Here is a 24370-nt window from a genome sequence, read left to right as displayed (position 1 = left end):
TTTTTGAAATAAAAAATGCATATGATGATAAATTAACATATTATTATTGTTTATAATTTGTTTAAAATCACAAAATTAAGATGAAACGTCATAAAAAAACAATTTTAAAAAGATACATAGGTTTGTGTTGCATTTATTCCGAATGAATCTCTGCTTGACACAAACAGCTGATTTGCAATAAGATCGTACAAGATCGATAAGATCGTACTAGATACGGTTACCAAATGTTCCCCTTAAATCAATCAACAAATTAATGACAATTAAGAGTCTTTCATACATATATTAAAAAATAATAATAACATTATCGTTAGAATTTACGAAATTATTAAAAAATTACAGAAACAATGTTAAAAACGAATACAGTTTATATTGTGTGGCAACACTATTTCTGCAAAGTGCCATGTCGGCGTATATTTTTGTCGCAGTTCGAAAATTTAAATTCACGAATATATAGGGAACCTGATATTTATTTTTGCTATATTCCCAAATCTGCAGACGATGGAAAAATATACTATCACATTTAATTTTTTTCTGTACCGGTTTTACCACCATGAATTGACATGAGAATTTAACATTTATACATTATCAAATCAAAGAAATCGCAGCAGAATATCATTGTTTTTGGTTTACAATTTAATTCAATTTCCTAATGGGAAAATGTGAAGCCAATCCCTTTGCGATGCAAAATTCCTATTTTGTTTTTGTATGAGTTACCTCTACATATAGCAATATCTAAGTATGAGGAAAGATCTGGAAACTATACAATAATAAATTTGCAAGATTTTCATTCATGTTTTTCAATTTTATTCAGAAAATTCAAAAATATTACATTTTGAAAATAAATAAAATTAATTAATACTTTGTTTTATTGTTTACATTTTTCGACATATCTGAATGACACTTGTGTTACATACAATAACAATTTTCTATGTGGTTTGAAATATGTCAAATATAACAACTTTTTCCATTTTAATGGATTTAGTTTAAAGGGCCCCATACACTATACATCATGCCGTACAGCATTTATCATAGTATGTTTATTTTTTGAAAGTTTATTTATGTATGTGTGACACACACAATGCATGAAGAAAATCAAAATAGTTTTGATTTTGAAAATGAAACCCTATCAATCTGGTGAATAATGTTCATTTTGAAAGTTGTCAGTAAATAATTTTGTGTACAAAAATAATAGAATTGTGTCGGAATAAAAAAATAACTCACTTTACGACTCAAAATGCAATTTTTGGCACAAAAATCTATTTTGTCTCACATATACAAAAAGGGGTTCATCGGCATGACGGGGGTCCTTAATAATATACCAGAAAATCTCTATCTTTTGGCATTTTCTTTTCAGATTTATGGATTTACATTGATTTAACATGCATTATTTTGCATGACAGATTAGTGTAAATCCACTATAAGAATATTAATAACAATTAAACCTTGCCATATTCATTGTATAAATCCATTGTTTGTATGGCAACCTCTCGCAATTGTCACGTCAACAAAACGTCAACAACTGCTTGTGGAAGGTTGGACCAACTAAATCCATTGAATAAATATTTACATTTAGTTTTTACTTCCAAAAATAGTTAGGAATTTGGCTCAAACACCCAACAACAATGCTGTGTCAATATTAGAATAAGTCTAGTTTAGTTAGTGCACATAAATTATCCAAGTGACAAGTTGATGTTTCAACGTTAAACAATATTTAATTACGACGTCCTCTGGAATTATACAAGAAGAAACGAATTATGAGTGGAGTTGCGAAACGTACGGGCTCCAGGCATGTCTTGGTTGTGTTGACGCTATGCATTGTGTGGTACATAATTTCGTCCAGCAACAATGTAATTGGGAAAATGGTGCTAAACGAATTTCCGTTTCCAATGACGGTGACAATGGTCCAACTCTGCAGCATCACATTGTATAGTGGTCCATTCTTCAATTTGTGGAAAATAAGAAAATACCAAGAACTACCCAGAGGATACTACCTAAAGTTGATTATTCCCCTGGCATTTGGTAAATTTCTGGCCTCGGTGACGTCTCACATTTCTTTGTGGAAAGTTCCTGTTTCTTATGCTCATACAGGTACATAATAAGCAGCGGATGGAATCGTCTTAATGACGTGTTCAATTCCGTTAAACACATGCTATTTAAATGATAATCTCTATGTTCATATTTTTGCAGTTAAAGCCACAATGCCACTGTTCACGGTAATACTTTCGCGCTTGCTATTCAAAGAAAGGCAATCAACAATGATATATCTGAGTTTAATACCAATTATAACGGGAGTCGGAATTGCTACTTTGACGGAAATCTCATTTGATATGTTGGGTTTAATATCGGCATTAGTATCGACTATGGGTTTCTCACTGCAAAATATATTTTCGAAAAAGGTAAGTTTGTAATTGAAAAATACATTAACTAATTGAGGAAAAAGTCAAGTTGTTTTTTTAAAAACACATAATTATTAATTTTATTTTTCTCTACTTTACGATAAAATGTAAATATTTGTATAGGTTCTCAAGGACACAGGAATACATCATTTGCGTTTGTTACATTTGCTTGGCAAATTGGCATTAGTTATGTTCCTACCCATTTGGCTCTATATGGACAGTTTCAAAGTCATTCAACATCCTGCTATTGTAAGTCAACAAATTACTGTCCTGTTAAGATTATTAATTTTCTTTTTATTATGCCTTTCCAGACTAATTTGGATTATCGAGTGATCGCATTACTTTTTGCTGATGGTGTTTTGAATTGGCTTCAGAATATAATTGCATTTTCAGTTTTGTCATTGGTGACACCTCTAACGTATGCAGTTGCAAGTGCATCAAAACGGATATTTGTGATAGCTGTGTCACTGATTATTTTGGGAAATCCAGTAACGTGGGTGAATTGCTTTGGCATGGGCCTGGCCATTGTAGGCGTATTATGTTATAACAGGGTAAGGATATTACATCTAATTTTCACTTTTTTAAGATAACTGATTTGTTTGTATTTGTAATTTCAGGCAAAGCAGGTAACAAAAGAGAAACCTATAATACCAACTACAACGAAGAGTAGTATCAATTATACCCCCTTACAAAACACAGTGGATCCTTATTATCGAGGTTCTGCTTTAACAAATTACAAGACAACGAATGGTTACAATTCAAGCACCACAAATAGTCTCTTAGCCAACGGAAGCGGGATACCCAATGGAAGTACAACTCGACTTTTATTTGTTTAGTTTAATAAAATTTTAATGATGATTTTCAGTAATAAGATTATAAAATGATTTTAGGCAATTTTGTAAATATGATTATAGAGGTATGTTAGCGACAAAAATTACGAGCCATTTTCTAAAGCTACCGTTGAAGATATGTTTCTAGTAATTCATCACAAATTCAGTTAGTGTTTGTTTTAAGTCAGTATTTATGAGTGTATATGTTTTTTTGGTTGCTGTACGGCTGTTTGCAACTTGTTGATGTAGATGGCCATTGCATCAGTCTGTGAAGCTAAAACAAATAAACCCATCTTTATATCGTATTGTTTAAGAAACATGCTCCATTGTATATAGACGAAGAATATTGTAAACTATTTAATAAATGTTGTTTATTAAATACTACTTGAAACAAGTAAATATTCAAAATATTTTTTTTATTATTAATTCCTTGAAATTAATGGATAATTTATAAATGGAATTTTAGAGTTGACCATGAATGCATGGAAATGTGTACTGTCTTTTGCCAGAGATATAGGAAGTACGCGATTTAGTTCAATTCTGTTCAGATAGTGGTTTATTTCATTTAATTTAATCTTTATGATACACCAAAGTTACATTCATTGTGTAGCGCATTTTTTTTAAATAAGAAATGCATTTGTTTTGTTTTTACCTCACCGCCGTTTGGGAATAATTAATTGCACATTTTACATTCATATATAACGGCCCTTTTATATCCAACTTTTTGCTGTAATGATTCTGATTTTACATTTCCAACTACAACCCATGCTGTGGCGGGTTATTGTAATTTATGGATAATTAATGGAATGATTTTGGAGTTGGGCTTGAATGCATGGAAAAGTGTATTTTCATTTGACAGAGATATTAAACCCAGTCCGCGACTTGTTCAAATTGGTGATGAACTATGCCCTTTGAAAAAACCTCTATAAAAGTCGATGCGATATTTCTAATATGGAAAATCTAATTTAGTTAACTATAATACATTTAATTCCAACATTTGGTTTACAATTTATAAATGTTTTTAGTTTTGTTTTTACCTCAATGCCGTTTGGTAATAATTAGTTGCACATTTCCAATTGTATCCATTCATATATAACGGCCCTTTTATATCCAACTTTTTGCAGTAACGATTCTGATTTTACATTTCCCACTACAACCCATGCCGTGGCGGGTATGCTTTCAGTTTCGGCAATAATATTTGTTAAGGCTTCAACTAAAATTCTTCCAAATCCTTTTCTTTGGTGGCTTGACATCACTTGGAGTACTCTAAAAGTGGTTAACCAAAATTTCTCGATTGTTTATTTGTATTGTAATAATATAATAAAACTTACGCTATTCCACCGAATTCATTTTGAAGAATCCAACCGACTAATTCATTGTTAGACTTTTGATATAAGCCAATGGTTTTATTTATCTGTATGTGACCTTTAATATAATCCAATGAACCTTCTTTGTTGTTTGCCCACAGGGAGTGTATCAAATCAGCGTGTCTTTCTTGTAGTTCAGCTAAATCATAACCATCAGGAATGCTAAAATTAAAGTTGTTTATTAATAGGAATTTTCATAATGCTATTTATAATAATTTTTAGTTAATGAAATTGATCTTATGGTGGTTTTATTCCTTTTTGTTTGGAAATGTATTAAAAGTTGTAGTATACCTTGTTTTATTAGGATTCAAACCATATACTGGCTTAAAAATCAATCCTTGGCATGATCTGGCTCTCTTTATGACCCCACCTTTTCTAACTACAATATTTTTCACACTTTCCGAAAACTCTGGTGCTATATTGAAAAGTAATGCACCGTTTTTCCACTGAATTAAATTGGTATTTTCCAAACACTCTAATAACTCATTACAGTTTGCTTCCCAACTATGGAAGGTTACACTTTGTATCTGAAATGTGGGAATAAGTCAAGTTTGGTTTCAATTTTGTATATTAATGTAATACTCACTAAATCCTGATGCAGACACACATATGTACCATTTTTACGAAAATCTCCCTTTCTATGTGTGTAAAAATTCTTTCTGAATGAAATCCACTTTTCATTTTGTGCATCGATTTCTTTTTCGTGTAGTTTCTTATTCCATTGAAGCTGTGTGTAAATGAGTAAATATTGAAAACTTTCTATGCCACATTTTTCAGCATATAATTGCAATAGTTCCTCTAGTTCCTGATCTGTCAATAATCTTAGAATATTGTCATTGGTTTCTTGGGGCATTATTTGATTTTTATAAAACTTTTAAAAGAATGATGATTACTTTATTATATCGCTTTTATTTGCTACTTAAAGTAGCATACCTTCTGCTTTGAAATATAAAATTAAACTATTGTTGTAAACTATTGATAACCAAACGAACACAAATATTAGACTTCTTTTCATTATCAATGTTTAACTATTTCAAGAGATGATAAAGGGCGAGAGAGAGAGAAATAATAAAAAAGAGTCTTCATTTCCCAACAAACATCGATCGGCTCTCATTTTTAATTGATTTTAATCGAATGCTATTAAAGATCTGTTGAGATTGTTAACGTTAATAACATATAGGAGGTTAGCAGGTAGCAGGTAAGGGGTTGTAAATACATATTACAAATTGCATACAAATAAATTTCGATTTGAACGAGATTACCGATAATTTACATTTAGATAAAAAATCAAAATTGTCGCATGGGATGGTATTCTAATGCATAAATTTTGACAACTTTTTGAGTATGAGAAAACACCAATTTTTGTTTTGATATGCCATCTTGATTGATAGACAATTGGTCTGTTCCAAAACCTGCAAAAATGTAAAATTTTTTACAACGATAAAAATTGTTCCTTTATGACATCGAAGAATATAGTAAAATTAGTAGGTTATTGCAGTACGGGAACAGACCAAATATTACTTGCAGCAATTTTAAGATTGTTGTCTAATGTAAATCAGGACATACTGTCGATTTTAAGTATTTTGAAAACTTTTGGTAAAGACGGGGTCCTACTATATTCATATTAAACGTCATTGTTGCGTTTTGAGTGTATTACGAGGGTGGTAACCTTTGTCACTGGTTTGAAGACCAATAAAAGTAAAATAAACACTTACAATATATGGTTGTCATGGAAACACAAAAGATTTGTTATTTTTATTTTGATTTAAATAAAAAAACATTTGTTTTCAAGAAAAAAAGACGAAAGTAAAAATGGTTCGAAGTAAGTATTTGCGAGTTTGCAAGTAAAATTTAAATACTTTATTACAAATTTCAAAATTTCAGTTACCGAAGAATTGGTGAGAAAAAAATCAGAACACAATGAAATGCTTATTAGCACTTTGGAGGAACTATCACTGCATCAGGAGGATATCGAACGCATTGAACATCTTCAAAATTGGTGCCGAGATTTAAAAATTCTCTTGTTGCAATCGAATTTAATTTCCAAAATAGAAAACCTTAACAAATTGAAACGTTTGGAATATCTAAATTTAGCTCTCAACAATATTGAACGCATCGAAAATTTACAACATTTGGAATCGCTTAATAAATTGGATTTGACATTGAATTTTATTGGTGATTTGACATCGATTGAGTGCCTAAAAGACAATTACAATTTGAAAACTCTCATCCTAACGGGAAATCCTTGTTGTGATTATCCCAATTATAGAGAATATGTTATTGCAACGCTGCCACAATTAGAAAGTCTAGATTGCCAAGAAGTAACTCAGACGCACAAGTTGCAAGCCAAGCCACATTTAAAAGAATATCGGTCAGCTATTGTTCAGCGACAGGTCGTCTATGCCATGCAACGGGATGAGCAGAAAATACGTTTTCTCCAACAGAAGGAAGAGTTGGAGGCGAAAATGTCAAGCATTGACGATGAAAGTGAACGCATTAAAACATTTTGGGATTCCAAAAGTGAAAATTGTCCAGAAATACGTATCGAAATGGCAAAATACCAAAAACAGTGTCGTCAAAAAGAAAATTGCAATGGGGTTGATAAACCTATTAAGAAAAATCCAACATTGTTTGCTCCCTGTGGTCGCCCATACAATCTGAATAAACCAGATTTAACTTTCAGATTGAAAGATGAGACTAATGAATATATTTTGGAATTGGATGTTTATAAGTATGTACAGAATAGAATACTTCACAACTATAAATAATTTCACCTCAAGTTTTTAACATATGTCTACTCTTTTTGCTTCTTCTAACATAACTTAATTATAATTTCAGATATCTCGAAACGTCACACCTAAAAGTGGATGTGGAAATCAACTATATTCGAGTTGTGGTAAAAGGAAAAATATTTCAAATAGCCTTAAACGAAGAAGTTAAACCGTCCGAGTCAATTGTTCAACGTTCTCAAATCACCGGCCAATTAGTTATTACAGCACCTAAATTAAATGAGAATAAACTATTGTCTATGAAATCTGAAGGTGAGTTATGGGAATATAGTTGCAACCATTTTATAGGTACAAGGTAGAGCATAGCTACCATCATCAAATTTTTCATTGTTTTACGTAAATCGTCACTAATTTGACAAATATTTTCCGGATGTATTTAAAACTTAAGGGGACCTCCCAATCTCTGGGTCAAACTTTTTGATATAATTCGAATCTACACTAAATAAAAAATGTCCCTACAAAATTTCAAGTGAAAATCTCAAGAACTCTTAAAGATATAGCCGATTTATCAAGTGACGGCTGAAGGGCTTCTCAAACTTTAAACGAGTTTTTTTCTAAACATTTTTTGTGAAAGGCAGGCACGATAACTCAAAAACTAATAACCCAATCGATTCCAAATTTTCACATGTTTCTCTGTGAGTGCATAGCTATCGTATGAACTAGGATAAAGCCAATCGGTGAAGATCTTCCTTATTTTTAACTTGGTTTTTGGTAAAAAATCTGCGATATTCCAAAAATATTTTTTTCAAAGGTCCTCCATTTTGTTAATTTTAGAGCGAAGTCAATAATCATAGTTCATACCAGAGCCACACATGTACTCTTCCAACACCGTTGGAATTTTCGGATTCCGATGTTCCAGTGAGGAGTTATCATGCCCGCCATAAAAAAATCCTTTAATCCCTTAAATGAGAATTAAATGATGATTTGTCATAAAACACGCCCGGTGTAAATTTTTGGTTTATTATTTGACCACGTGTCCGTCTTTGCCACAAATAACCAGTAAGGAAAGTAGTAAAGTCGGACGGGGCCGACTATATGATACCCTTCACCACTATGGGTATTTTAAACAGGACTATTAGCATGAAATTGGATGAAATAAAATATGTGGTATTTATCTAAATGTGAATCTACCTAGATCTATCCATAAAGTATGTAAATCGACTTCAAACAAATATAAATAGGTCATCCGTTGGGCTATGTCTGTACTTCTAGAAAACGCAACTACGCAATTCTATGCTCAATTTTGTAAGTTGTGCAAAATTTGATGTCAATCTGACTACATGAGGAGTTTGATGCCCAATTTACTTGAAATTGGGCGAAAATATATATGGAAGCTCTATCCAAATATTAAGCGATTTCAAACAAACATGTCACAGGTTAGGTTATAGTAATTTCAGAACGTTTTGTTCCTATCAGCCTTCTGGTTCCTTGGTGCGTCAATTACTTAAAATCAATCTATAATAAAAGGGAGCTATATCTAAATCTGGACCGATTTTCACGAAACAAGGCAGACATCACTCTAGGCTAAATTCTGTACGTTATGTCAAATTTCGTGCAAATCGAAAGATATATAGCGGCTTTGGTGCACCATTTACATGAAATCGAACGAAACTATATATGGGAGCTATATCTAAATCAGGACCGATTTTCACGAAACTTGGCAGACATCATTCTAGACTCAATTCAAACATATGCACAAAGACATAATACCCTGTACCACAGTGTGGTGAAGGGTATAAAAAGTTGAGAAGAGTCGCAAAACAGTTGTCGAAAATATAAATCTATTGGCGAAAACGGTTTGTGTTTTTGCTAATATCTATCAAAAATGTTGTTTGTAAACGCAGGATAATTTACTATTTACTAGACAATTGACCATGTATAAACATATTGGTTAAATGGGTTTGTATCTTTGCTGTCTAAATGACTTGCACCAATATTCCACATGATTTCCTATACATACAGGGGTAATTTTTAGATTATTTTAGGGCGGACTTGGCCCGACTATACTAGGTTTTAATAAAATCACATCATTTCGTTAAATTTATTTTTATATTTTTTTAAAATATTAAAAATTAATTTTCAGAAAAATCTTTGGGCATATCTAATAGGAAATGTGCAACACGACAGTAAGTATGCGAATTTAACTAAAGGGCGAAACACATACAAGGATTCAGGGCTGGCCTCTTATGTTGGTTTTGAATGAAATTTCAATTTGTAAAGAAATGTTAGAGTCAAATTTTATTTTGAACGCCATTTTCCTTTATTTTTTTTTATTTTTTTTTATTTTTTTACAATATTTACAATATTTTTTTACAATAAAATAAGCCAACTAAACATGCAAAAATCATCTTATGTGTTTCACCCTTAATTGTCTTCTATATTTTAATATATTATACTCTCCTTTCCAGAAAATCGACGCTAAAAGGAACTGTTGATATAAAGAATATTTGCAATAATGCGAACAATGATGAAATACCTGATCTAATTTAAATAATTTATTTGATTTGTAGCAATATTAACAACAATTGCTGAATAAATATTGAATTTGTACTTGTTTTCTTATATAAATTCGAATTTGTGAATTTGTACTTAATACGATGATTTATGAATTTAGCTTGAAAATTTTATATAAATTTCTTTAAATAAGTATTTTAGGAATCCGATACGCCAAATTATAGCCACCTCGATGAGAAAATTCGTGGGGTGTTTTATCAAAACTTGGACCTATATAGAAAAAATTCCGCAAACATGTGTTTTACCTTCCAATATCCCGAAATTCAAATTACAGTCATATAAGTATGTCAGTCATTAAGAACCCTTATACCAAATTACAGCCATATCGATGGGAAAATACGACTTAAGTCTCAAGAAATAAAAACGTCGCCCGGACGAACTTTGTATACCCTCCACCACGTGAACTGCACTCAAAAATTGTTAAGTCGATGGAGGCATTTATGTGGGGACTATGTTATGGTCTTATGCGATTTTGGGTTGTTCAATAGTGTTCCAAATTACAGAAACACCGGAACATTTATTAATTCAATTTTTATTTATCAGGAACGCCAGAAATACGATATAATTATAGCCACTTCTATGAGAAAATTCGTTTACAAATTTATTAATACCGAAAGAGCATTAATCATTTTTAGTAGGGAGTTTTTTATCAAATGAGAATCAAAAATATAAAATTACAGATAATTTCGATGAAGCACGTGTCCAAGCTCCTCAAAATACCGAAATTTGGGATGTAGCATTATATGGCGGATTTCCTAAAAAAATATTTATCAACATTTGTAGAAACATTTGACATCCCATGAAAATCCTTAAAAATGAAATTAGAGTTATATTTGTTAAGAAATACCGAATTATAGGGGGGTTACAATCATATGTTGGCTACTAGAGAACACTGGTCCATGTTGATTATTTTTATTAGGGACATTTTCTACTCAATGAGAATCCCGAATCGGTTGAAACGCGTACTCAAGCTCACCAAAATACCGATTTTGGGGGTCTTTTGGGATCTTTGGGGGCTTTCCTAAGAGGTGGACCAGTATTGAAATTTTTTAGTATTTTCATTGCAAAACTTAGATCATCAAGCTCGACTCGAAAGAGTATAAATAATCACTTAAATATTAAGATTTACTATCACATACCACAACCCCCCTACGATCCACGTTTTGGTGTCAATAAAACAAACCTGAAGAGTTTAGTGCGCCATTCACCTAATATCGGACTAAAATATATGGGAGCTATATTGAAATCTGAACCAATTTCGTCCAAACTTACCAGATGTAATTGTAGACCAATTTCGATACGTTTCGCATAATGTTGTGTCAATCGGGCAAAATATTACCGACTTAAAAAAAATAAAAAATTGACACATGTTAGGCTATACTAACCTTAGTACGTTGTGCAAAATTTTGTGTCAATCGGCTTAAATTTGACTCTTTGGTGCCCAATTTACTAAAATCTTGGCACACCTTCGGCTTCGGGCGCCGTTATATGGAGGCTACCTGAAACATAAGCCAATATTGATGATCTGATGGCCAAAATGAATCTGTTGGAAAACGTGTCTAAAACCTCCAAAATACTAATATTGATCCTTTTCCGTAGGAAGATTTTATATCCAGTGAGTAGCAAACGTAGAAAATTACAGTCAATTAATTTGAAAGAAAAAACATGTCAAAAACACCCATAATACCGAATATTTGGGTGTATCGTTATACGAGGGATATACCACAACGTGGAGCGATATACCCCACTATCAATACCAATCATCCAAGGACTAATAACAATGTCAGTGTAAAATTTCTATATCAAATATTGGGATTTCAAGAAACAGACGGAAACGTGTAAATCGGCAAAGAATTTTATTCTGATCAAGAATATAATATATACCTTATGAGGTCTCCGGTGAATATTTCGATGTATTGCAAACGGAATGACAAATTTAATGTGCATGTAAATAACTTAGTGTCCGGTCTTCTCATCCAAAAAATATGGTGGTTGACTTAAGGATATAGATATATAAGATAAGATGCTAAACACAAAACTATAACCACAAATCCAAAATTTATCATAAAAATTGATGACAATTGATGCATGATGATGTTTTTAGTTTAACTAATTAATTCATATCACATTCAGGTATAGTTCTACTGGGAAACCTTCGAGGGCCTTATGAAAGGGTATGGTAATATTCCTTATTAAGGACGATCCTTTGGCAAGAACACATGATTTTGGATCAGTTTTTGGATTTTGCTTCACCCGCCAGCATTCGTTCATATAATATGATTGAACTAAACAATTCATCTAAACATAATACTACTACGCATTATGTGCGTATACGTTATGACAGTATGTATTCGCACTACAGTCCATCCATTGTATAAAGGGTCAAACAATGTTATTAACTCTACAACATTAATGATACAAATACACATATATAATATAAATTCCATTATTAAAAATAATTTGGTATCAATTCAAAATATCTGTTTATTTTAAATAAATTTAAATAAATAATATGTATGGTTTTCATTTATAAAACTTGTAAACAAAATCAACTAGACCAACTGGAGCTGTGGCCAATAGAAAACTGGCTGTAAAATGAAGTGTGGTCATTAAATAATATAATAAATTCAATAACAAACAAGGTAACAATAATAATTTATTAAAATGATTATTGCTCCTCATATTAAGGCAATCCCATATGGATGACGAACCCAAGAGTGCAAAGCGTAACTGTTGAATTTGTGTTAGAAACCATTGAAAGAATAATTGAAAATACTGTAATGCCTTCGATACGAGAACCGCAGTAAAAAGTCCAATTAACATTATGAAATTCATGCGATAAAAGTGGTTACTGTCAGCTGTGGGAGTTATGCCTTCCAATCGACATTGACTTCGAATCATGCGTGATAAATTTTTATCGTTGTCATCAACGATTTTCTTGGGAGCCTCTGCAGCAAGTATGGCAGAAATATCGGTTGAATTGTGTACGCTATTTGTCCCTTTGAGAAAGGTTTCCTCAATTGTTGCAATGGTGGAATTTACAGATCTTGGTGTTTCACTGTTAAATGAACGATACGAATTACCGCATACGGGAGGTGTACTTGGCCTTGGTATTAATGTACGTCGTTGACCAAGATTTTTTAATATCGAATTTTCGGCATTAATATTATTGGAAAGATTATTGAACTCTTCAACATTTCGACGTTTAGCTGAAGTATTTTGAAGTGTCTCCAATTCGTTGGATTGATCTTCGACAATTGCATTTTTAATTTTATGTTCTTCTTTAAAGGCATTCTTAAGTGCCTCTAATGTTGGATGGTCATTATTTGAATATTTGCTCCAGTCAAAACGATACTGAGCATTGGTGTTTTTATTCAAATTCATTGCCGTTTTCCATTTGTTTTTCAATGCCCTCTGATTAATTCCATCCACAAAACTATTTTCTTTAGCATCATCTGTTTCATATTTCGGGGTGCTATATAGCGAATTTCTGCGATCCATTTGAGAGGTGTGATATTTCACAATGTAAGTTGATAGAATTATTTATTTTATATTTCTTTTATTCGATGTTTTTTATTTGATGTTCATTTTATTTTGATGTTTCAGGAAAAGAATACTGTTCAAAGAAAATTGGAAATTATTCTGAACAAGTAAGTTTCCAATTCTATTAGGAACTCTCTTATACTGCCACGACTTTCGATCTAATAAAAAATGGGCAGGATCGATATAAAGGCAAGATACCAAAAAAGTAGACCTCAAAAATCTCAGAACTCTAAATAAACCAAAAAACTCTAAATAAACCAAATCGATCATTATTGGTGGGGGGAAATAAAATTGTTGTCTAAAAAAATATGGAATATACAAAATCCTACTCACATCTACCCAGAATGCCATTTCGAATATACTGTAAACTATTTCGCATAAAAATGATAATGTTGTTTCAAACTTTCATAGATGGTAGCATTTTAAAACAACTCGGCTGTCATACATGTTCGTTCCACATTCTCCTTCGAACACGTTTAAAGGGATATTTTAAATATGTGTATTGTATGTGTGGAATTTGTGTCCACAAGAAATCGTTGTCTACTTTTTGGAGGCAAAAAATAATGTTGTATGTGTGACTGTAGTTGTTTGACAGTGGATTTCGTCTATTTTTACATGGGGATGAGCGGGCTAGTAGTTAGTTACTTTTCAACTTTTCATGCTTACATTTATTTGTATAGATATATATTTTATTTCACACAGTAAATTAAAATTCAATTTACACTTCTTTAATCTTTGTTTCAAATAGAATGATTTTGTCTTCCTCTTTGCATACTTTGTTGTTGAATTCAATTCTAAGGGCCGTTAGAAACCGATTTCTCGCTTTGCGTATGTTATGTTTTTGATACTACGAACATATTTTTGGTTTCAATTTGGTTGAGTCTTAGATGACTTTCTAGTTAATTTATAATCAGTTGAAAAATAATTACTTTATAACTAAACATTTTGTAAACTAGTTGATAAAAGTCCTACAGGGTTGTTGGTTGTTTTATTTAATGATAGAAGTCACAATATGGAATAGTTGTTTGCCGTTTAGCCATAAATGAAGAGAAAACTTGATGTATTATACCAAATTATTAAAGTTTTAGCCAATTTCCTATGTGAAATTTAAACAGGTAAAAAATTTCAGTCAGTGGGGCCGACAGATTTACACTGGTAGATAAAACTAAAGCAACTGAAACTGCAGAGATCGTGTTGGTTTTTTATTTTTAAATCGGGAACTTTATTCACTTTAAGAATAAAAAAAAAACATAAGCATTAATATAGAGTAAAGACACTTTTCTGGGAGGTTTAGCGTAAAAATTGTGATGCAGCAAGTGTCTCCTGATTGTACATGGATAAACTTCAAGGATAGGATCATCTCTGACGGTACTTAAGGTTCTTTTTTCATCAAGCTGACAGATGTTTCTATTTCCTTGGCGCGTTTTTGGATTGTGAGACCATTTTATGGTGTTAGAGATAATTTTCGTAGAACAGGCAACCACATTTTGTACAAATTTGTAATTTTTTCCATCAGAAATCAAAATTTTTATGAGTTCTGGTTTTTCTTTTGTACAATATTTTACGCGGCACATTTTTTAAAAACTTTTTGTCATAAAGTGCATGCATTTGGGTTTTTATATATTATTTAAAAAGGGTTCTACATAACCCAAAATCGTCAAATAGAAGCATGAAGATATCTGAAAATAAAATACATTAATTTTTTAATTACATTTTCTAATTAAATTGAATTTTTGATTTTTTTAGTATCGTTAAGGGAATATGGTTTTTCCTTAATCTTCTAAAATATGCGACGCTTTTTTCTTCAAATTCTTTTAGATGATTGTTAAATATCGGTATATTCGTCTGATAACAGTTTCGACTGTAAAAATGACTAAATATATAGCAGTTACACTACATAAATATGATCAATATTTAAAACCATGCAATACGCGTATTAGTTGAAATAAGTTGATGCGCATGCGGTTTTCGTATAAACCAAATCAGTGCCTTTCAATAATTATTAATTTTTCGATGTTTAATTTAGCGGTCAAAGTGTGCCGCTCGATGCACTTTACTATGCAAAAACCCTAAAAATGGCTAAAAATCACGCAACGTGCATACGATTTTTATGCGCACCCGATTTCAGTAATCTCCTATGAAAATACACAAAAGGACACCTATTTTAAAAGGATCGGTTAAGAACTGCGGATGTGCCTCCACAATCGATTTTGAATAAAATACGCATATTATTCGCGTATCGGTATATTTTTGACCTATTTTCACACAGATTCGCGAATATGATAACACAAGAATGAATGTATGTGAAATCAATTCGAAAAAAAGCGATTATATACGCGAAAATAAGTTTTTGCAGTTTTTCCCACATTCAAGGTACCTATATCCGCCGTTTTATTGGGCGGAATTGAACATGGATGGGCTCATTAGATCCGGCACGAAAAAAAAACTAAAAGAATGGACTTTCTTAATTGTAGACTCAAAAAAAATGTTTTTTATAAAAATTTACGCCCCAAATTTCGTCTTTGGAACCCAATTGCAAAGAAGCTACGGTGAGCACATTCATGAGATATACACTAAACGAAGCAAAATCCCGAGTTCTACAATCCTATAATAAATTTAGTCCATTATCTGGATGCGCATCCTAATTATAAAAAAATCCGGCTTCAAAATGTCACCATCCTTTTTGGGTGGATGCAATGATTATATCGAAAAATCATACATTAGAATCATATTGTCCATGGGGTATTCTGCTACTTAGTCACTGATCACATGTGCGTGTTTTGTGTAGTTTAGCCACAAATCAGGAACGAACACAAAAAAACTCGTTGGCTTCAACACATTTTCACCCATTTTTTACATTACCACCATCACCAATTACCAATATTTTAAGATTTTGACAAGAACACTTCATTTCCCGATTGGCAAAACGTACTGAAATTAACGTTTTGTCAATCGGCCTAGCTATGGGTCTTTAGTACACCATTTACTTAAAATCGGGTGAAGGTATATATATGAGCTATATGTAAATATGAACCAATTTCAAGAAAACTTAACACACTAAAGGTTATAGTAACATCAGTACATTGTACAAAATTGTGTGCGAGTCGGCCAATCTTTGGTTCTTTAGTGCAATTTACATTAAATCGGACGAAAATATATTTTGGAGCTATATCTAAATCTGAACCGATTTTCACGAAACTTAGCACACATCATTCTGGACTTAATTCAGTACTCTATGCTAAATTTCATGCAAATCGAATGATATATAGGGACTTTGGTGCGTCATTTACCATAAATCGGACGAAACTATATATGGGAGCTATATCTAAATCTGAACTTATTTTCTCGAAACTTGACACACATCATTCTGGACCTAAATCGAATGATATATAGGGACTTTGGTGCACCATTTACCTTAAACCGGACGAAGCTAAATAATGGAGCTATATCTAAATCTAAACTGATTTTCTCGCAATTTGGCACACATCATTCTGCACCTAATTCAGTACTCTATGCCAAATTTCATACAAATCGAATGATATATAGGGACTTTGGTATGCCATTTACCTTAAATCGGACAAAACTATATATGGGAGCTATATCTAAATCTGAACTTATTTTCTCGAAACTTGGCACACATCATTCTGGACCTAGTACTCTGTGCCCCATTTACCTTAAATCCAGTGACCGTAACGGTTATAAGTTATATCAAATCAGGTAAAAAATAACTGTTTTTTGTGGCCTAAATAAAAAAATCCACTTTAATTATTTATTTTTAAAGGAAAAAATAAACGTTGATTTTTAACTGCTAAAAATGATTGTATTTTTTTCGGTTCAAAATAAAAGTCTTTTTGGGATTTTTATTTTTTCCGTCAGAAAATAAAACTCTTTTTACGTAAAGAAGCTTATACAACTTGTAATCAGTTATAAAATTACAATTTATAAATCACTGTCTTTATTAAAATAAGTGTACACAGAAGTAATCAAGATCTATATGTTTATTTACGTAAAAAGAGTTTTATTTTCTGAAGGAAAAAATAAAAATCCTAAAAGACTTTTATTTTTGACGGAAAAAATAAAAATCCTTAAAAGACTTTTATTTTTAACTGAAACATAACAATCATTTTTAACAGTTAAAAATCGACGTTTATTTTTTCCGTTGAATAATAAGCCTTAACATGGAAACTGAGAGTGTTTTCTCAAGATCACTCAATATCCTTAATGGGCTCCTCAATACGAATCGATTGGTATATGACACTATAGGTGTCCCATGTCTCTAACATGAAGATTTTTTTGTTCGCATTTTAAAAAATAACTGTGTGGTGGAGGGTATAAAAAACAAAAATACGTTCTCTTTGTAAACTTTTTACTCAAAAAATTTGTCCCAGTAAAAATGGTAAATAGGAATGCCACCTTCTGATTGGCTGTTATGTTGATTTTGAACTATTGCCATCCAATTTTGGCATATTTACTAGATTTGCGTTCACCAAATTTTCAAATTACACTGTACTCTGAGAGTGGTTTTAAAGTTACCAGAATTTTCTGCAAAAATGTTTTTCAACCTCCACGAGAAAGGAATGGCAATGGTAAGTGCACCAATAGTCGGCACTTTAAGGATTTTCGCATTTTAAATGTTTCACAATCCCGAGAGAATTTTTTCACGTTATTTTATTTATTCATACATTTCCAAATTTTGTTTACATCCCGATGCAATACAAATGTGTTTAATTAATTTGTATTAAAGTAGATTAAATTGATAATTAAGTAAAATAGTGCATTTTTGCCAATAGTCGGCACTTTTTTCCCATTGTCGGCATGTCGTATTTTAGTTAAACGAAAATTAGTTATTTAATTAATTTTTCTGCTATTTTCATTAAAAATTATTATTATCGGACGTTTCGATTAGTTTTGTTTAAAAAAATGTATATAAAATAATTTTATTGCCGACTTCGAGAACCTTTTATCCAATTCTCGGCATTGCTAAATAAGGCATTTCAGAGGTTAAAAGAATTAAAACCATGACTTCCATTATGTAAAAACACTCAAATTTGATTTTTTTATATATTAATCGGTATTTAGAACACATATTCGAAAAGTTGCTTATTATTCACCCATATGCTGAATGTTGGAACACCTTAAAAAAATGTGTTCCTAAGGTCGGCGTCGATAAAACTGTCATAATTACAAATATTTTTTAATGGTTTTACATTCTAAAGTATTCTCCTCTATGTTCTTTACAATTACGAAAAAGATCCTTGTGAAAAATATATAATCTATGTACATATATAAAAATGGAGCAAGAAAAATGTATACTAACGCATCAATTAAGAACGGCTGGACCATCATATTTTTTTTTCAATTGGATTGACATTGTGTTAAAACTATTTTATGTGAAAATAGAACAAAAACAATTGTATGAATATGTTTTCTATGGAATGTTTTCTATGAAATGCCACAAATGCAAGGATGGAAAATCAAAAGATATTCAGAATCGATATCGTGCCCATTAAGGGAATTCGGATCCTAAGATCAATGCCCTAGATTATTTTGTTTGAAAATAATAATAATCATAATAATGACTGCATAGGTACATGTGGTTCCTAAAACTCCAAATTAGAGTCACTTCGATTATAAACGTGCAAAAACCAGCAAAATAACGAACAATGGTCGACACAATGAAACTTTGATAATAGTGATAATTTTGGGATATTTTCCACCGAATGTTCATTAAAATATAAAATTTGACCACACTTGACCAAACTTCCCAATATACCGAATATTGGGGGTACATTTATATGGGGCTACCCGAAAGAGTGGACTAATATTTATAATTTTTAGTAGAATTATTCTTTGAACAGTACGAACTCAAATTACCAAATTATAGGTGATTAGGTTGAAAAACGTGCCATTATATGGGGGATATCCTGAAATTTGGGCCAATATTGATCGAATAATGTGAAGTAATATATATGGGGGCTATTCAGAAGCTTGGTCGAATATTGTTATGAACATTTTCTACTCAACTTATCTAGGGGCTACCGGATACTTGGGCCACCTTACTTATTGGGCTACCATTGTGTGAAAGCCTTATTATTATATATGGAAGAATTTTATAAAATCCGAATCCTACATGAGGATAATTCGGTCTCTTGATGTCTAACTTATATCCATGGACATTTTAGAAGGCAAAACGACGTTTGAGAGTTCGTTAATACCACCGCTTATAACACAAGAAAAAAATCTTAGAAAAACCAGGCACACTTTTCAATAATAAATTGTATGCCTTTTTAATCACGGCGTCACTGAAAATTATTTTCCCAGTAGTTTACAAACCCAACTGAAGCTGGAAATTCTATGCTGCAACGAATTATATTGAAATCTGTGCTAAAACTTCCGATGTAGTGATCAATATAGGTATGTGGAGGATATTTCTTGCCAACAAAAGTGATTTTTGCAAAGAAATAGAGGTTGAAAAACAAATATAAAAAGCCAAAAAAATTTTCGTTAACAATATTGCTACGGCAAGACAACGTTTGCGGGGTCAGCTAGTTTTAATATAGTTACAAGTCTTTTAAACTCGACATGTCCACTATTTTTTTTTTCTTAAGAAACACTAATGACATACCTCATTGACCAAATGCCAAATTTTGACTGAATAACTGTACTTAGCTCGATTAAATTTTATACAGAGATAGGATGCAGTGTTATGGAAAATTATTCAAGGTATTTTTCATATTTAATTTTAGGATTTTTTTTGTTATTTGAAGTAATATAAAAGTTATGCCGACTATTGGTACATGCCGGAATTAGGTGCGTTTAGCCTTTACATTAAATTAAATTTTAACAAAAATAGTAGGTAACGAATGTTTTCACATCTGTATACGTATATTTCAGAATATGTATTGTCTGTGGGTATGTTTGTCATCTTTAACAGCAACAAAATATCTAAAAAATAGAACAAATCCTGATGCGAATATAATTCTATTCTAGTTTCTAGTCAACAAATATTAAAGGATTCAAAGAAAAAATGCCGAACACATACATATGTATGTATACAGACATACACGTAAGTATAAAGGGCATACAAAGGCAAATAAAATAACTAAAGAAGAGACAAACAAAGCAACAATAAACTATGAGAACAATATAATTCAGAGATAAAGTCTATAAAATGAAGACATAGACAAACAAAAACGTGAACGCAATACAAGAATGCGGCATGTGATGATGTTCGACGATGCTGTGATGATGTCGTCTAAGCCGAGTTTGACAATAAATTTAATTTACGAAAAAGTATTTGTATATCCTTATTTTATGTAGAATATTATTTTATGACAATTTAAATTTAAAAGGGAATACTTTTTATTCGAAATGCTACATTCTATTCAAGTTGTTACATATTTAATTGTAAATATAAGCTTTTATGTGTAATACTAAATGAATTCACCGAATTCTTAAGAAAATGCTAGAATATTTTGGTGAGATTATGAATGCTTTTATCATAATCTTTTCAATGAATATTCAAAATTCATTTCACACAATCCCATGAGATATTTATTACAAAACTTTTATCCATTAATTTTCTCCATTTTAGTGTGGCGTCGTGTGTCGTTCCATGGAAAATCACCAACACGCATTCGAATGGCATAATGGAAATTGTTTAATTCCTTTGTGTTATAAACTTAGCGTGTTAGTTTACATCATAGGTGCCCATCAGTATACTTTAAAGTAGCTGCCTACTCACACGCATTGTTATGCTCTTTCATTCAGTCGTTGTTTGACAACCAACGAATGAACACATGCTAGGGTGCGCGCACGACGTCGAGTCCACACAACTAGAAAATCAACGAAATCACACTTAGGGATAAAAGTATTTCAGTATATTTTTATATTATTATTCAAAATGCGTTTGAGAAGGCGCAATGTTTTGTATGTTTTAAAACTTTTAAAAACAACAAAACATCACATTATCAAATATTTAATTATTTCAAGAATTAAATATTTGATAATATGACTATTATCTCAGTATATGCTACTTTATAAATTTTATTTGATTTTTGTAACATATACAATTTGTAATTCATATAAAAACATTTTTAATAATGCTTTTAATCTCTGTAATAACAAACATTAAATTCATCGATCATTTTTTCCGACTACAAAAATGTACACACAATTTTGTTCAGTACTGTTCTGTTTTCTCTCACACATACTAACACATTTCAATTTTGGGCACCTATGGTTTACATCGACGTTGTTGTTGTTGTCGTTGGGTGTTCCCCATGAATTTGAGAACATTTATCAAATTTTATTCAATTGTTCAACGCAAGAACTTGCGTTTTCTTTCTTCTGCAGCTAACTTTGACTTGCAACATAAATCTTATGAAATGTTTTTCAAACTAAAATTTGAATACTGCATACGTACATGGGGAGATGTATGTTTGAAAGTTATGTGGCAACTTATGTATTTTAATATGAAACTAAAGAACTATAGCAATATCTTTGTAATTGGTAGAATTACAAGGAAGTAGATCATACATTCTAATGATAAACTTCGTTAAAGGGATATCTTTTTTTAGGTCCTCTGCAATTCGTATTAATCGGGAAAGGAAATATTTAAGGAAAGGAAATATATATAAGTTACCAATATATATGCACTTAAAACTCCGATTATATTTAGAGGAAATACGTCGCAAGTCATAACTTGTGGTGACATTATGGGCTAATGAGTTGAAGTTTATGTGTTTGAATAAAAATATCAATTGACTCGGTACAAAAACTATTTCATTTTTCCAAATTTCAAAATTGTATTCCCTGTAGACCTAATTAATAGGAAACCCTAGGAACTATTCTTAACAAATTTATAACTGAACTTTTCCCCGAATTTTTTATTATAAATTGCTCAAAAATACGTGTAAATATATTGATTATATTTTAATTAATTTGTATTTATTAATTCTTCATTATCTAATATCTTCATTTAATTTACCAATAACACTGTGCAACAAATTTCATTTTTTGATAATTATCGGGAATTTCCAAAAAATTATTATAGAGGAGTTTAAAATAGAAGCCAATAGCCAATACACAGAACATTCATTCCATAAGCCGAGCTTAAAAAAGATTTCTTTGTGCGTCGATCTTTGGCGCAGCTCATCCAATTTGAAAGACGTGTTCGGCAATGTTATCGTCCACTTGATCTTTCCATCTAATTCTTGGCCTTCACCTTCTGTGCGACCCATTAGCTGGTTCGGTTTTATATGCCTTTTGAGCTGGGACATCTTCATCCATTCTCATAACATGACCTGGCCAACGTAGTCGCTCCAGCTCTATACGTCTGACAATGTCGATGTTTAAGAATATATGGTACAAATCATGGTCCATTCGACGGCGATATTCGCCGTCATCGCAGATCGGCCCATAGATCTTTCGGAGGATTTTCCTGCCTCATCTGCTTGCATAAGTATACATATAACAGCACGGGTAGTATCAGCGTCTTGTAGAGTGAAAGTTTGGTCTGGCGGGAGGTGTCCTTGTTTCTATACTGCTTACTTAGACCATAGTAGCATCTGTCCTTCTCCGAATTTCAAAACGGATGACATTAGTTTTATTTGTGGCTGTACCATAGCTTTATTTATGGCTTTCCACCAAGGTATATAAAATCTTTCCGAGTCTACTGGACGTCTTGGGTGTTGATGCCATCAGCTTGGCCTTCTCGCCATTTACTGCCAGACCCACTTTGGCAGGCTCCTCAATTTGTACAAAGGTGGCTGTTACCGCTCGCAATGTTCGGCCAATTATATCGATGTCATCGGCGTAGGATAGTAACTTGTGTTGTTTGGTGTACAGAGTTCCATTTCTGTTCACCTTGACCTCTCGTATGACCTTTTCCAGCAGGATGTTAAATCCACGTTCGGTATTAAAGGTTCTTTCCGACTTTAACTGCTGATTTTGTGCCAGTTAACGTTATCCTGCATAGCCGTATTAATTTTGTAGGAATGCCGAACGCAGTCATGGCTTTAAAAACCTCTGAACGGATAGGGCTATCGAGTGCGGCTTTATAATCGACGAATAGGTGGAATGTTTCGATGTGTTTTTCGTGATTCTTTTCCAGGATTTGACGCAGAGTGAAGATCTGTTTAATGTTGGATTTGCCAGGTTTGAAGCCGCATTAGTATGGTCCAATAATGTCATTGACCATTGACTTCAGTCGTTCACACAACACCTGCTGTTTTATTATTCTTTAGCCGATTGATTGCTATTCAGACCTCATTGGTTATGTGGTATCTTCTTCACCGCCATTATTTGATACAAGAAGCTTTTTAAAAAGCTTCTTTCCCAGGATTCGTTCTTCATCTCTACAGGAGAATGTGCCTGCAGCAAAGCCTTCGGTTTGGTGTTTCACTCGTAGGTAAAATATCCGGACTTCATTCTGACTCCTGTACATCTCGATTTGCTCACGCTCACTTTTTTCTTTTTTTTTCTGAAAATACGCTTCTCCCGATACTTCTCCATAGCATTAGGTGTTGCTACTGTCTGCAGGGACGCTCTATACTCTGCGTTTTTCGTCTCAGTAGCATTAAGACATTCGTCATCGTACCACGGGTTTCTTGATGGTAGTTTTTGGTACTCAAGTGTTGCTTTTGCTGCAGTTTGTAGAGATCGCACATTTGCTGCTACATTAAGACGAGTCCGAACCTTGGCTGCTACAAGGTAGTGATCTAAATCGATATTCGCTCCTCGGATCGATCGTACGTCTGAAACAGTGGATGAATGCCTTTCGTCTATCACAACATGATCTATATTCGGACTAAGGCTTCTTGAAATCCTTGCGTTTTAGGTATATAGTGTCTTTGGCAATATTACTGATATAAATATGAAAACTGCTTTTTTCTAATACGTTAACCTTTAGTCGATTCTCTGAAGGAGTC

The 24370-nt window shown here is 32.2% G+C and overlaps 3 protein-coding genes across 3 annotated transcripts; 2 read left to right on the top strand and 1 right to left on the bottom strand.

Moving 5' to 3' along the window:
* The first annotated feature begins 1591 nt into the window (after window positions 1–1591).
* On the top strand, window positions 1592–3258 carry LOC133327894 (solute carrier family 35 member E1 homolog). Its single transcript, XM_061536427.1, has 5 exons — window positions 1592–2088; window positions 2188–2396; window positions 2520–2645; window positions 2708–2947; window positions 3014–3258. Exons 1-5 carry the CDS (start codon window positions 1755–1757, stop codon window positions 3230–3232), a joined length of 1128 nt encoding a protein of 375 aa, XP_061392411.1. The 5' UTR covers window positions 1592–1754; the 3' UTR covers window positions 3233–3258.
* Window positions 3259–4284: 1026 nt separating this feature from the next.
* LOC133327896 (uncharacterized) lies at window positions 4285–5446 on the bottom strand. Its single transcript, XM_061536431.1, has 4 exons — window positions 5180–5446; window positions 4885–5120; window positions 4558–4755; window positions 4285–4492 (listed from the first exon to the last, which is right to left on the bottom strand). The coding sequence occupies exons 1-4, from the start codon at window positions 5444–5446 to the stop codon at window positions 4285–4287; spliced, it is 909 nt and encodes a 302-aa protein (XP_061392415.1).
* Window positions 5447–6405: 959 nt separating this feature from the next.
* On the top strand, window positions 6406–9872 carry LOC133327895 (protein tilB-like). The gene is made up of 5 exons (XM_061536428.1): window positions 6406–6415; window positions 6478–7324; window positions 7432–7634; window positions 9466–9508; window positions 9791–9872. The coding sequence occupies exons 1-5, from the start codon at window positions 6406–6408 to the stop codon at window positions 9870–9872; spliced, it is 1185 nt and encodes a 394-aa protein (XP_061392412.1).
* The last annotated feature ends 14498 nt before the right edge of the window (window positions 9873–24370 follow it).

Source organism: Musca vetustissima, unplaced genomic scaffold (genome assembly GCF_032173495.1).
Source record: "Musca vetustissima isolate MV318-11 ecotype Yass unplaced genomic scaffold, APGP_CSIRO_Mvet_v1 utg87437, whole genome shotgun sequence".
In the NCBI taxonomy this organism is placed as follows: Eukaryota; Metazoa; Arthropoda; class Insecta; order Diptera; family Muscidae; genus Musca; species Musca vetustissima.
The sequence above is the reverse complement of the archived record's forward strand: the minus strand, read 5'-3'. Positions and strand labels throughout refer to the sequence as shown.